Source organism: Hermetia illucens, chromosome 2 (genome assembly GCF_905115235.1).
Source record: "Hermetia illucens chromosome 2, iHerIll2.2.curated.20191125, whole genome shotgun sequence".
In the NCBI taxonomy this organism is placed as follows: Eukaryota; Metazoa; Arthropoda; class Insecta; order Diptera; family Stratiomyidae; genus Hermetia; species Hermetia illucens.
Window position 1 is genome coordinate 33100180 of NC_051850.1, and position 14974 is coordinate 33115153.

A 14974-nucleotide genomic window follows, 5' to 3' on the forward strand; every position below is an offset into this window, starting at 1 on the left:
ATATCGGCGAGTTGGAAGTTAGAAGAAACAGTGCGTGCAATCCACCGGCTTAAAAATCATAAGTGGCATGGAGCCGATGGAATTACAGCCAAATTGGTTAAATATGGAGGCGACCAACTACACCAAGTTGTTCATCAACTGATGCGGGGACAGCGAATCAATGCCTAACGACTGGCAACGGGGCATTATCTGTCTCATACATAAAAAGGGGGATATCACCCAGGTTGCTAGGTCAGATAGCCTCATACGTCCAGAACATCATTGGCCCATACCAAAGGGGCTTCACTCCAGGCAAATCAGCAACAGATCAGATTTTCTCTCTGCGGTAGACATCAGTTGCACCATCTTTTCATCGACTTTAAAGTCGCCTATGATCTATGCTATCATAGGCGACTTTAAAGGATAAAACTGGACACGGCCATGAGAGAATTCGGTATCCCGACTAAATTAATAAGACTGACGAGGCCAGATAAAAGCGGCAGAATCACTCTCGAGAACATTCAACATCAACAACGGTTTCAGGCAAGGAGGCGCTATCTTGCATCCTATTTAACCTGGCCCTGGAGAAAGTGATTCGCGACGCAGACGTAAATGCGAGAAGCATGAACCTCTTCAAGTCCACCCAACTACTGGCCTACGCTAACGATATTGACATTATGGGAAGAACAACCCAAGATGTAGAGTCTACCTTCATCTAAATCGAGCAGACGACGCGAGATCTTGGGCTGCACATTAATGAAGGCAAGACGAAGTGCAACGTCAACCCCAAAAACTAAAGAACGAACAACATCGAATCGCAATAGGAGACTACAACTTTGAGACCGTTGAAAATTTCGCATCTAGAGTCAAAAAGAACAACCGTTAACAGCTATGACGATGAAATCCGCACACGGTTGTTGGTTGCCAGCAGAGCATATTTCAGCTTACAAAAACTGTTCCGCCCGAAAGACTCACCATAGGGTCAAAGCTCTTACTGTACAAGACTATGACTATGATATTGCCAGTCCTTATGTATTCCTCGAAAACCTGGGTTCTTAGCAAAACAAATTGTGAACTCTTCACTGCGTTCGAGAGAAGAATCCTCCGAAGAATTTTTAGCCCCCTACATAATGATGGACGATTCTATAGCACGACCAAATCTATGAGTGATACCATGACCGTAAAATCCGGCTCAACAGGTTGCGGTGGGGTCACTTAATCCGTATGGATAAGGACGATCCACCCCGGAAAGTCTATAAGGGCAATATCTATGGTGGAAAAAGAAGTCGAGGCAGACCCTGCCTGAGATGGAACGATGGCTAGGTCAGGACGCGAGACAGCTTTTAGGGATATCGAATTGGAGGATCTCGGTGCAAAACCGGAGGTCTGGAGTTTCTTATTAAGACAGGCCTAGATTCATACTATTTGTTGCGCCGTTAATGATGATTCCTGACTCACCCTCACTCAACATACTGAGTATCAACAGAAAGCTCAGCTGGACCGACCACCTCTTCGGCATTGCAAAAAATGCGAAGAAATTTTTGGGGTTTCTGAATCATTGCAAAAAATATTTTTCACCATTCGACCTAGTGCAAATCTACAAGACTCACGTTAGACCTAGACACGAATGCAACTCTCACATTTGGGCGGGTGCGGGAGCAGAGACGAAATGTTGGATGTCTTTCTCTCCTCTATCGTTATTATAACTATCACTGCTCCGCGGAAATATCAGGCCATATCCCTTGTAGAACCTCTCCCAAACGCAACACCCGGCTAAGTAGCCGCTTCCATCGCCATGTTCTAAGGGTCAGTGTTAGTCGCATCTTGAAATACCACAAATCTTCTTACCTCGGATTATACGAATGTGGAACATACTTATTTAAATCTTCTGCCTTCCCGTCTGACTACAACATACAGATATTAAGGCAAGCGTGCATTGCCACTTCTTTCACGATCAACTCCTTCCCCATTCCAAACCGTAATTTCCTTCCTCCCCGCCAAGGCTGTGCTATCGCTTTATAGCATCAAAGGGCATCCCCTGAGCTTGACATCATCATTAAAAAAAAAAAATAACTGGAAACCCCCTTAAGTTGATTCTAGAATCATCAAGCTTTACAGTAATGTGGGCTATAATATAGAGTATAATATTAGCAGGTTTGGTGAGAATCACACTGCTACTACCAAAGTCGCCTCTTGTGAAGAATCGCGATTGTCATGGATATTTATGTTAGTCCTTGTGCTGGTCTCGCTGCTACAAGCTTGTTACTTGCACAGCGTTAAGTGTGATGTTAATGAAACACAATAAAGCACACAGCAAAAATCAAATCGGAGAGAAATTACAATACGAAAAAGAGACTGTGCTGATGCATTATACTCATCAAAGAACTGAACAGAGATATTCATAACTACCCGTGATAACAGAATGGTGGCAAATGTCAGGAATAAAAATCAGATATAAATTAACCGTGTGAAAATTTTCAAAACTCATATCCACCTTCACTTTAAATATAATAAACCTTCTATTGTATTTGTTTAAATTGCATTAACACCCACAAAGGTTCTCATTCCATTCCAGAACAATTGAAAAGTAAACGAAACAATATGTCCTTGTGTTCCTTGCGTTCCTAAACAAATAATTGTGTCTGCATGTCTGCCTTTGAAACCATCCCTTGTTCTCCATATTGTCAACAATTTCCTTTTTAGAGAATGATATCTCTGATTCTATTCAAATTCTCTTGTTTGGCTCTGTCTTATCATTAAATAAGCATTGAAAACTACTATGTGTGGTGATATTGTTGCATAAGGAGAGTAGGTACGAACGTGAGTAGTATAGACAAGATTTATTATCCCTTATCAAATCAAAAGAAGATACGAATACTTGGGGAGGATCGTCCTAATTGTTCCTGCATTAATCTTTCAACGGAGTACTATTTGTCAACTTCAAATATTTGGAGCATTGTCCACATGTACACAAGATTGTTTTGAACAGTAGCCGACCGGAACTTGAGCCTAACTCTATCAGTGTTTCAAGTCCTTTGAATATCATGCTTATTTATATTCACCCAATTTTCCTTTCCATGATTCAACTAATGTAATCTCAATACAATATCTGTTTACGTATTTATGTTGAGGTTGTTATGATTAAGCTAAAAAATTATCTATAAAGATTGTACCATGACCAACTATAGATACACATATAACAAATGCGCTCTTATGAATGTGAAACTATCCAGGAATGCTCACCTTTATTTGCTTAGAGCCCCGATAAAGGGACGGTGAAAAAAGTCCCTATAATGAATTATAAATCCAATTGTGGTGAAATAATATTCATTTGAGCTATGCATAATACATGCGTCCATTTCACTATATAGACACATGTGTTGATTACCAATTCCCCTTTGAAGAAAAGACCAGCAAAAAGCCCAGAATTGTACAAAAAATCACAAGACAAATACTGAGTTTATTTGAACATCTGACTCTTTTAAATGTTACCAAGAACCTTTTTTTGATAAAACGATTATTTGATTAATTTATGTACAATAAAAGACGATTGATAAGAAAGCGCAAAGCCATAGGAATGGTTCGATTCCCAACGATTCTTTCATGGACTTTTGTGAGTTTCTTTACTTTGATTTTTTGTTGTCTTGAGAAGAATATCAGTTTTGTGGTCTTTTCTTCATGTTTGCATTAAATTTGAAATACACAAGCCATCGTAGTTCTCTCAGTCAATATTTAATCGATTGTGTACGAATATATTGTATTCTACCATATAATATCTATAAATGGTTAAACTTAGTATTATTTTCCGTTGAAAAGGGAGCCATTAATCATGTTTGGGGAGAAAAAAGTGGTATGACCGTTGCTTGGGCTAATCTCAAATTATTTCTGATTGTATTGAAAAGATATTTGAACAAATATGATATAAAATATTGGAAAAAAAATCAACGGACTTGTTGATATATCTAAGTAGGCATATGTGATGTATCACTTGAAATAGCACGTATTCTCATGAGTCAGAGAAGCGTGGTATGGAATTCAGGGTCAGGATACATACATATGGCGCACCTCGAACGAGATCAAAAATAAAAATATGTTTTATAAGTTTAAGTATAAGGTGCTTCAACATACAATCTTAATACCAACAGAAAAGTCTGAAAAAAGGAAGAATCAGAAATCATTGTCAAAACCACAAAATATGAACCTCAGAACATGTACAATACTTTCGGAGTACTAACGTGTGCTTGGACCTTAACAATGAACTAACCCGGCCATTTTGGTTAGCTTGGCACACTGGGCCCCCTTTTAAAGTGCAGAGTGCAGTTCGGAATCAATAACGCAAACGTGAAAGTATTCTGCTCCACTATTAGAGGAGATGAACGATGCTACGGAAACTGACGAACCTCCTACGTAAGCAGATCATGCTGAGCGTAGCGCAGATAAATCTGCAAAGTGCGCCCCACCTAATCTGGTGGTCGTAAAGGAAGTCGTCAACATTGCACCAACACAATCGACGTGGATCGGAGGAATCATCGAAGGGCTCCAAAGCAAACATTACAGTTTATTCTACAAGACAAGAGGCACTGCATTGCGACGCCAATGCAAGTATACGTTTTGGGGCAGCTCGGAGTTCAACGAAAAGGTGATTCTTTCTCTGATTTTATTGTTAACACAGTTCTACCAAAGTGTAACTGTGACGGTTGGGAGGAGACTCTTAATATCACCTTACTAACAGAGGAATTGGAGAATTAAAGATTGTATAACCAGAAGTCTTTCTCGAATCAGACTTGGATACCTTTCAGTCTTCATCTCGCTACAGCTGTGTCCAATCCTCTTAGAGATCTCAGGAGGATCGACTGGAGGAAGTTTGGTCAAGTTATCAAGAACAAATACTCCCGTGCGCAAATTGATAACATGGGCACGACAGACGAACTGGACTCAAAAGTCGGGGCTCTGGAAAAGATATTTCAAATCGCCTTTAAAGTCTCATACACTTCTAAATACTGCAAAAAGACATTGAAATGAATATCTGTCCAGCCTCGAGAAGCTAACCTGGGAGATCTTTAACATATGCTACAGGCACAAATATTTTCAGCCATATAAGGACTGCCTGAAGAGGTAGAATTCGGTCATTAAAACTGCCAAAATGCGAGTCTGCGAGACTTAGTACGATTCAAGGCAGAGAAAATATTAGCCCACCATTTCTTAGTCAGAAGGCTCCTAGACGGAATCTTCTGACGAAATCCTCAATCTGCTGGTTCAGACGTACTTCCCTGCCAGCGCGAAAGACTGTGAACCAGAGCTTTGTTTGGAGGGCATGGAAACCCAGTCGTGTGAAACTGTCTAATGATTAATTACCAAGGATAAAATCGGTTAAGCTATAAGCAGCATTTCCGCATAGAAGTCTCCGGGCCCAGATGCCATAATGGAAGTCATGCTACAGAAGCAGTAAAAAAGGCTTGTACCGTCGCTTGTTGAGATGTACCGTTTTGGGATACACACAACACTTTTACATATGTAAGCACGTGGCTTTACACCGAAAGCGGGCAGGCACGGGCATAAGTTCGCGAAGGTCATTCGACGAATCAGCCTCACTTCTTTCATGTTAAAGACTCTAGAGCAGATCCTCGACATCAATTTAAGGGCGATTACGGAGAGAACGCTCTTCTTTAAGTCTCAGCACGCCTACTTCAAAGGAAAATCCACAGAAATCGCTCTTCTCGAAGTTATAAGTATGGTTAATCGATCGCTACAGTACAAGCACTATACTTTAGCTGCTTCCTTGGAAATTGAGAGACATTGACCACCATCAATACCAACGCCATAAAAGAAGCCTTAAACTTTATAGGATTGGAGAATAATATCCATACTAAGAACTTACATAATCCAGTCTTATCTGGGAGGTAGCCATTTGACCAGAGCTGTGAACCCAAAATGGAGCCAATGTTTTTAACCACCAAAACAAGGATTCCTGAATTCCACTTTCCGCTTCTAAATAAACAAAGATTGGTTCTTTCCTCAGATGTAAAGTATCTGTGTGTCTGGATAGCTTAACGGTTAGAGCACTAGGCTGTCGTACGATTCAAATCTCATTGGTGACAGTGGGATTTGTATTGTGACTTGATGTCTTATTGTAATGCTATGGCACAGCATTTTTCACCGATGGGTCAAAGATGGTCTGTGGAGTCGGTGCGGGATTTTTGCCGGATATCCATAGCACACCTCAAGAAGAGCTCTAGTTACAGGGTGGGAGAGCTGTTTTCCGCCGTGATCGCTACGGAACGCCACAAAACTGCCTCAGCAGGATCCTTGCCTCCCTTGCTCTTACCACAGCAGTCAGGGTCTTAGAAGTTTGTGAAATCAAAACAGCGCACCACAACACCTATTGTGCTCCTCGGTGCGGCCACTGATACCTACCTTAATATAATTTCCTTTTAATCGCATTTTTTTCACCCATCAATTGTTGAAAAAATATTTGACCGTGTTTTCACTCTCTCGAGTATTTGTCGCGAAATCCACTGGTCTGCATCTCGAATCCACTAGTCAACGCTTCCTTAACGGGTGATCTATATACTTCTATCCTTTTCAAATATCTAACCCGTACCTTGACGTAGTACTTCGTTGAAAATCGCACTAAGCTAGAGTGCGCCGATGACAGACGCAGGCATGTGATGGCAAGCCCGGTTTCTTTCAAACACCAGTGGCGGTCATTTTCCATATGTCATTAAATAATTAGAATGATCTAAATTGAATGGAGTTCAGAACAAACTCCCGGGATACATCAACCGATCACATCGAGAATCGACAATTGACAATAAATAGGTATTATAATATTGTGGCGCAGCAGGATTCGCGGCATGCGAAATTTATTTCAAATGTTGTGAATGCGAGTGGATAGATGACGCCGCCGGCGCTCTCCGTGGTTTTTCAGAACTCGCCACGAGAGGGAAAAGCCAGCGGTGAAAAAGTTCCCTGCACGAGCTCAAGCCACGTTTGACTAAACTGGTGTGTATGGTGTGGTGCGAATGGGGTCTAAGCAGGAGAGTTGCTGTGGGACTCTTCCTTGCATGTTCTATGTACGGGTGCCCCATGTTATAAAATTTTGCGAGTGGCGTTGTTAGCGTATCTTCTTGCATGTCGTACGGTCTCGACCACCGACATGCAGGTCTTGTTGGATATTCCTTGTTCTGAAGGTAGTCCGGCGTACCACAGCCTACAGGATCAGTAAGGGCGTACCACGCTCTCGAGCGGGGAGAACATTTCTTCCAGCTCGAGATCGGTGGACACAAAAGGGCGGTCTCCCTGTCCAGGCTGAAGCCCGTGTGCGTCCCAAAACAATGGCGCGTTCGCGTCGCGGACTGATGGGGAATGCAGTTCTGGGTTCGGTCGCTGAAACCCCTTGGTTTCATCTGGGGGCGGAGTGATATGGCGCAGCAGAATTCGCGCCTACCTCAAAAAACTAGGTCCGCGGGGGGTCTTGGCAACGGCCACTCAGAACGCAGCGCCACGTCGCCTAACAATTTACGACCCTCTCAGCAGACGCAACTACCTCGTGGACACTGGTGCGGAGGTTTCAGTTCTTCCCGTACCCCGACACCATCGACTATTTCCACAGCCACTGAAACTGGCAGCAGCAAATTCCTCCCGTATCAACATCTACGGGTATAGGCAAATGGACGTGAGTCTTGGCTTGCGTAGGACATTTTCGTGGCGTTCCATTCTAGCGGATGTCAGCTTCCCCAAACTAGGCGCAGACTTTTTGTGTCACTATGAGTTGCTGGTGGACTTGCAAAATAAGTCTCTTATAGATCCCACGACCAACCTTAATTCGTCGGACCAAATAGCATTTCACCCAATAATCTTTCCGTTCTTTTAGAAGACATTACCGACTCTCGTGTTCGGACACTTCTCGAAAAGTTCAGCCAGATTACTACCGAGTGTAGTCTCTCCAAGCCAGTTAAACACAATGTGCAGCACCACATTATCACTACTGGTTCCTCGATCTTCTCGAACGTGCATCCTCTACCATCCCAGAAGCTGGCTATTGCAAGAAAAGAGTTTGAATTACTTATTCAACAGGGTACCTGCAGACCTTCGAACAGCTGTTGGTCTTCCCCATTGCAAATGGTCCCTAAGCCAAACGGCGAATGGCGTCCCTGTGGGGATTACAGACGGCTAAATATACAGACTGTTCCGGACCGATATCCAATTCCACTCATCCAGGACTTTGCGCATCACTTCTGCCCTGGGAGTGAGGTGAGGCAACGTCTGACGATTTGCATCTGCCCTGGTAAGAAACCGTAAAGCCGTCATCGCCTGACATTTTTTTAAAATTTGGGTGCTAAGCCCTAAACGAGGGAACCGTGGACCAAAAAAAGAGGGAGTAAGTTGCTCTCCATTTGGTCCGGTCCGGCATTAAGTTGATGCGGACTTAGGACCCTACAATTCTCAAAAAAAATATTTTCAGCTCTGGCCAAGCTCTGGTCAATAAGGCGGATTTGCGCTCAATATAATTCGTAGTTATGTTGTGTTCTCCGAATTATATAAAGGGAGCAGTTACCATCTGCGACTCACTGCTCCCAGGGCAGAGGTGAGGCAGCGTCTGACGATTTGCCTCTGCCCTGATAAGAAACCGTAAAGCCGTCATCGCCTGACATTTTTTGGAAATTTTTGAAAATCCGTGTGGGAAGTGGCGAAGGTGATAAAGTTTAAAAGGTGAAAGTGTAGGTAAAGGGTAAAATGATCATTTTGGAAGTCAATTTTAAAAAGGGTTGGGGAGGGTGGGGTAGATCGTTGCTACAGAAAAAGTAAGCATTCATGCACCATTACGAGAAATATAGCCAAGAATCAAGAAGAAATGGGTCTACACTCAACTAAATTGAAAAATAAGCCCATGCTCAGCAAAATCTAAAAAGGCGAAGAAGTTATGTACAAAAAGCAAGGAAAGAACATGAAATAATTTAATCCACTAGAAAAAAAGGAAGAAGAATGCAAGTTAAGTGGAACCTGAAGTTAAACCTGAGGGAAAATTCGAGAATCTTGCATCTCCAAATCTCCCACAAAACTTACTGATAGAGAAGTGCCATCGCATAACGCACAAAGTGTACTTAGTAAGAGAAAACATCGAAGGAGTCGTTCCCCGTCGTAGAATAGAGGATTGATAAGCAGAATGCAGAAAGTTGAAACGTGAGAAACTTCTCTTCTTTGTCTGGAATCCACCACCAAGACGAGAAAACCCCATTGTGAATGGCTGGACCCAGCACCTCTAAGCGAACGCTACACGATCACTCTTTCCCTGTTCCTTAAAAAGAAAGAAGATAAAAACGAAATCACTGCAAAATCCGTACTAAGCCAATTTTGGCAGTTTGAAGCCGCAAAATTGACCGGAGACAAAGCAATGGGGACAGCCGCTACTAGTCAACATCAATTCGATTTCAGCCTAATACACGTTCTCCCATCCTCCTCTCTAATCCGCAAAGCTCACCCTCTTACAGGGACATCCTCTGATTTTAATTTTCTGAAGACCGAAAGGAAAGAAACTGCAAATGTCGTGCCTCATTGCACTTCTCAGGCAAGAGATACGTCGATTAAAGATGCGATCCATCCTGGATGGAATTTTACGACTTCATGAGCGCGATGAAAGTGTCATTTTTTAAGATTTTGTCTAAAACAAAACCTTATTAAAATCGATTCACTGTCTGTCTGTCTTTATGTCTGTCACACGCACTTTTTTCCAAAATGGCTACACCAATCCGGACGAAATTTGGTGGACATATGGGAACTAAATGTAAAGGGGAGATGTAACATTTTTTTTCATCGAATATAGTCATGCGGGGTATGAAATGAAAGGTCTCAGTTAGTACTTTTCGAGTCTGATATTAGTTTTGACGTGAATTACAAAATTCGCGAGGAAGGAGTTAAAATGTACACACTTAAAGTTAAACAGGACTCATTTTAGGAAACTACCCAACCCAAAAATCCGAAAAAAAATCTGGGTGATGCGCTTCATGGAAATCTGGCCATCAACATCAAAGTTATAGCAGTTCAAACTTCGCGCGAATTTACTGCTTCTAAAGCCAAGCAAATAAGGTGCTGACGTCATAATTAACGAGAATAATTGACATTCGATTGAAATATTAAAATTCCATTCATGAAGAATCTACTTCTCCCCAACCCTTTTTAAGGTTTTGTGTAAAACAAAACCTTATTAAAATCGATTCAATGTCTGTCTGTCTGTCTGTCTGTCTGCCTGTCTGTCTGTCTGTCTGTCACAGCCGATTTATTCGGAAACAGCTAGACCGATTGTCACGAAAATTGGTGAGAGTATGTAATCTGGTGATCCCTTTACATGCAGCAAGTGGCGCCATCTTGTGTTAAGTTTAAGGGGGGGCTCCCCGTACATGTGAATGGAGGGTGCAAATTTTTTTTTCACAGAATGTAGCCATGTAGGGTATCAAATGAAAGGTCTCAATTAGTACTTTTCGAATCTGGTTCAATATTTGATATTAGATGAAACATAGGGGAGTGAGGGTTCAAAATATGACCCGCAAAAAGTGTAACAGGTCTCGTTCTCAGAACCTATCCAACCGAAAAATCTGAAAAAAATCACAGTGGTGCATCTCTACGAAATCTAGGCCTCAAAATATATCCGGTTACGATATCTGCACAAATAAAGTTAATAATAGTATATTTCCACATTTTAGAAATTTACCCGGCATCCCCCCTTATGTTCATCCCAGAAGTACAAAATTTGGCAGGTAACGAAGAATATAATGCACGGTTTGGTCAAGTTTGAAGAAAATCCAACTATTATTAACAAAGTTATAGGGGGTGAAACTTTACGATTTTTCGTGAATTTCGTGCACTCTACAACTTGCATGACGTCATCATCACATATCAATTCGTCAATACTACAACGAAATGAGTTCTTATGAATTGGGTCGCAAAGAATTATTTTGTTTTAGTTTTTTAGTTATTTGTCAGCCACATGTGTGTATGTAGGTATATAATATATGCGTGCTAATGAACTTTGCGAGTAGTGCCTAATTCAAATGGATATAAGAAGTAAATCGGAAATATGGGTACGATCAATTTATATACGTGCATATATGTGTACAGTATTCGGAAATAGGCAGTTTGTTTGTTTAGGGTGAGCGTGATATCTATGGCTGCAATATGTACGTATGTCTCGTAGTTTGGAAAAATATGAAGGATTATGTTGGATTTGTAGCTATATACGGACAGAAAAATGTGCGTTGAAGTTTCTTCCATAAGATGAACACAAAACCTTTATAGCCGAAGCGCGAGCTTCCGGTATTCCGACTTGTTTGTATCTGTTGTAAGTTAAATTCTTCGCATTCGCTAATAATCATAAACTCAGAGTGTGAAACGTATGAGGTTGACTATTATCAATACATCCATCAAATGATTTATTTAAATTGCTTTCTAAAAAATAGAGGGCAATGGAATTTTTAGCTATTTGACACGGAGCAATCATGCGCTCGTCGCTTCTCACATATTCTTCTTTTTCTTTAGCCTTTGTCCCTTTCACAAGGGGGGTCGATTCGTCGTGATTGGTTTCGCCATTTTGTTTTATCAAATGCCTAATCTGAATATAATCGCGAGGCCAGTCTTTTGGCCGCTTACAATTGACTTCGATGGTCAGACCAATATTGACAAGTGAATTCTCGTTAGCGCAAATTACGTGACCGGTTCAACCCCATATCGATCGCGGATATCCTCATTTCGGATGTGATCAAAACGTGTCACGCCACTAGTCCAACGCAACAACTTCGTCTCCATTACCGCAAGACGCCGTTCATTGTCTTTAATAATCAGCCAACACTCAGAACTATAGAGAGCGGTAGACGGACAACATTGCGGTAAATTTTAGACGTTCGCTGATACGGCGATCACAAAGAACACCAGTTGTCGAATGCCACTTCATTCAGGTTTCATTGCGCAGTTCTCCATTAACTGATAGCATTGACCCGGGAAATTTAAATCGTTCAGTTCTGGGCAGGTTACTGCCATTGACAGAATTGAGCAATTTAAATATCTCGAGTCAATACTATCAGCGAATGGAGAACTGCGTTATGCTCCTCACATAGTGAAGCACAAAACCTTTTATACCTGAAGCGTCAAACTTCCGATTTCCCGACTTGTATTTATTTTCAATTTCCAGCCAGCCAGCGTGTTGAGTTTTCAGTAAGTGGGCGCGAATTCCCGTGTTTGTCGTTTTTTCAGGTTGCGTTAAGGACTCGCGAAATATTATTAAATGATACGTCAAGGATCGAATGTTCAAAGGATCCCCCCACACATTCCTGTAGCAGGCTCGCACAAAGCCAAGCAAGCGCACACCGACGTCACACTTCGATAGAGCTTCAGTTTTTACAGACAGGCCTTCACGGTCTATTTCGCCAATTTTCTTTATTTATTGTTTGGGAAAGCTCTCCCCTCTTGGTCGGATGGATGGTCTTCTGGTAATCTCATTAGATTAGTGAGAAATACTTTTATAAATGTGTAAGATACTAAGCAAAAGGTTTAAAATATTATAAGGTATCTCACCCCTGACATTTTTCTACCAATCGTTCGGAATTTCATATGCCTGATTCCATTAATTTACTTTTTATTCGATTTTTGTATCGGATTATTAAAGTTAGATATAAGACTTTAAAGACAATTTTCACTTTTAATCGAAATGTACCACCTATTTCTCTTCCAAACAGAGCTCTGCACATGAAGGAACATCCGGACTATAAATATCGGCCACGACGAAAACCCAAAACCTTATCCAAATCCCCTGTTCCAGCCAATCAACAGAAAGATGCAAACCACCATCATTCTCCCAAATATCCTTTCAATTCCACCACACTCGATCTAACATTGGGTCTACCGCAGCGAAATCCACCATTCCCTTTGCCCCATTATCCTCCATTAGATCCCACCATTGCCCTTGACCTTCAGGCACGTCTTCAAGCAATGTACGCCGGAGGTCTTTACCACCCTTGGCGATATTTTGGCTGCTCACCGATCCTAACACCTGCCGATGCACCACCTTCGCCACCATCAAATACACCACAAATGTCATATGTGTGCGTAAAGCAACCGAAAAGTTCACCTGCAACTCCGCAAAATCTGGTTCATAATTCGCAAACGACACCCCCCAGCATTATATGACCAACCCCATTGCGCTACAGCGCCGCCGAACATGCAGCTGTGTAAATAGGCCAAAGTATATTATCTTGTAAATATTATATAAAAACAAAAAACATTTTAAAAAACAAATTACAAATTAAAGGACAAATGATACGTAATTAGAATTACCTACAGGTGAAAATTATGGAATATGTAACTATGAGGCGGGAGAAGTAAGTTCTACCCTTAAGTCCTGGTTTGTGGTGAAAAAAAAAGATTTGTGTAACCGTAATCGAAGACGTGACATGTAAAATGTTTGAAAATTACAAGTAATGTGATAAAATTTGAATAAGTAAATGTCTCTCTCGAAAAATCATATCATGACACTAAAAAGATAAAATTATATTTAAAGTAAAGTTTAAGGTTCCAAGCAATCGATTTTTTTAGTTAAAACAACAAAGATAGAAATGCACCTCAGATTTGTGTCTAACAAAACCGGAAATGTTCGTAAAATCTTTCTAAGTCTGGTATAGATGAATGTAGAAATAATAGAATACTCCGTACAACAATCAACAAATGGAAGAAATTTAGATGCATTTGATTGTTGAATGTGGAAACAACATAAACAAATTAAATTTTTCCAGAAGAAAAAAATTAATTCCAGGCGCGGACAACAAAATTCAAAAGATAACGATTAAGGCATAGATATTTATGGTAAGGAGGGTATAATTATTGATTTAAAAGATTTGAAAACAAGGATCAGACACATGCAAGCAAATGAACGTCTAGCCAAGCATAAACATGTAATGTGTGCAATAAGAAATAAATTGGAATAAAATCTACTTATTTGTAACAACTTTTGTTCGTTGATAAAAATAATTTCCTGTTTTTGTTGAAATTCGAAGTAAATGTGCAACGGGTCAGTGCATTTATCTGAATTCGTAACCTGTATTTAACGAAAGGATCTGCATTCGGATACTTATCTTTTTTTTAAATATTCTAAGTTTTACGTTCAATTTTTGTTAAAGTTATACATGAATAAAACGTTTTTATAGTAAAAGTCGGTATTCTTCTTGCTACAATGAATAGTATGATAGAATGAATGCAATTCTATCTATCAACAAGTCAGCCATTTTGTGATTGAAGTTGGTAACAAAAACAAAGTTTCCTATGTTGGCCAGAATGATCTTTGTTAAACAAATACCGTGTTTCTGGAACCATTTTTTCCGTTCCTGTGTGTTGTGTCTCTTCTAGTGAATCTACGTATAAGATAATTATAAACGATAATTATAGACGAAGGAACTCGTTAATTTTGCAGTGTCCTTTTGCATAATTTCCTCCCTCTAATTTCGTTTTCGAAATTTTATGTGTCATCGCATTACTAGAACACACACGAGACGAAATTGAAAACAAGTCGCAAATCGGAAACTAGGCGCTTCAGGTATGAAAGGTTTTGTTGATTTTTCATGTAAGAATACTTAGGTACACGACTGTTCCGTCTATATTGGGTTCGGGAAAAAGAAATGTCGTATTTTATCGATAGATGGCGATACTTAAACATATCTTGTGTTCTACTTATCGCATCGGATCATACTATACGGCGATTTGAAGACGACAATCTGTGCTACAAGTGTCTCTTTGAAAGTGTTATGATCGTAGGTTTCAGTCTCAAGCTATAGCGCGTCAAAGATGGAGTCCACCAAGCAAGAAATTCATCATATTTTACATTTTTACTACCTGAGTGGTAAAAATGCAACGAAGGCGGCCAAAAAAATTTGTGAAGTTTATGAGTCCGATACGCATAACGTTGGTTCGATCGATTTCGTTCTGGTGTAGTGGATGTCGAAGATACACCCCGTAC

At 40.6% G+C, this 14974-nt stretch overlaps 1 protein-coding gene across 1 annotated transcript in view; it reads left to right on the top strand.

Annotated features, from left to right (window-relative positions):
• LOC119650255 (transcription factor Sox-14) overlaps window positions 1-14084 on the top strand; it is a 28784-nt gene extending 14700 nt beyond the window's left edge. The window contains exon 3 of the mRNA XM_038052847.1: window positions 12705-14084. Coding sequence (XP_037908775.1) covers window positions 12705-13155 — 451 coding nt within the window. The 3' untranslated portion in view covers window positions 13156-14084. The remainder of the gene's footprint in view (window positions 1-12704) is intronic.
• The last annotated feature ends 890 nt before the right edge of the window (window positions 14085-14974 follow it).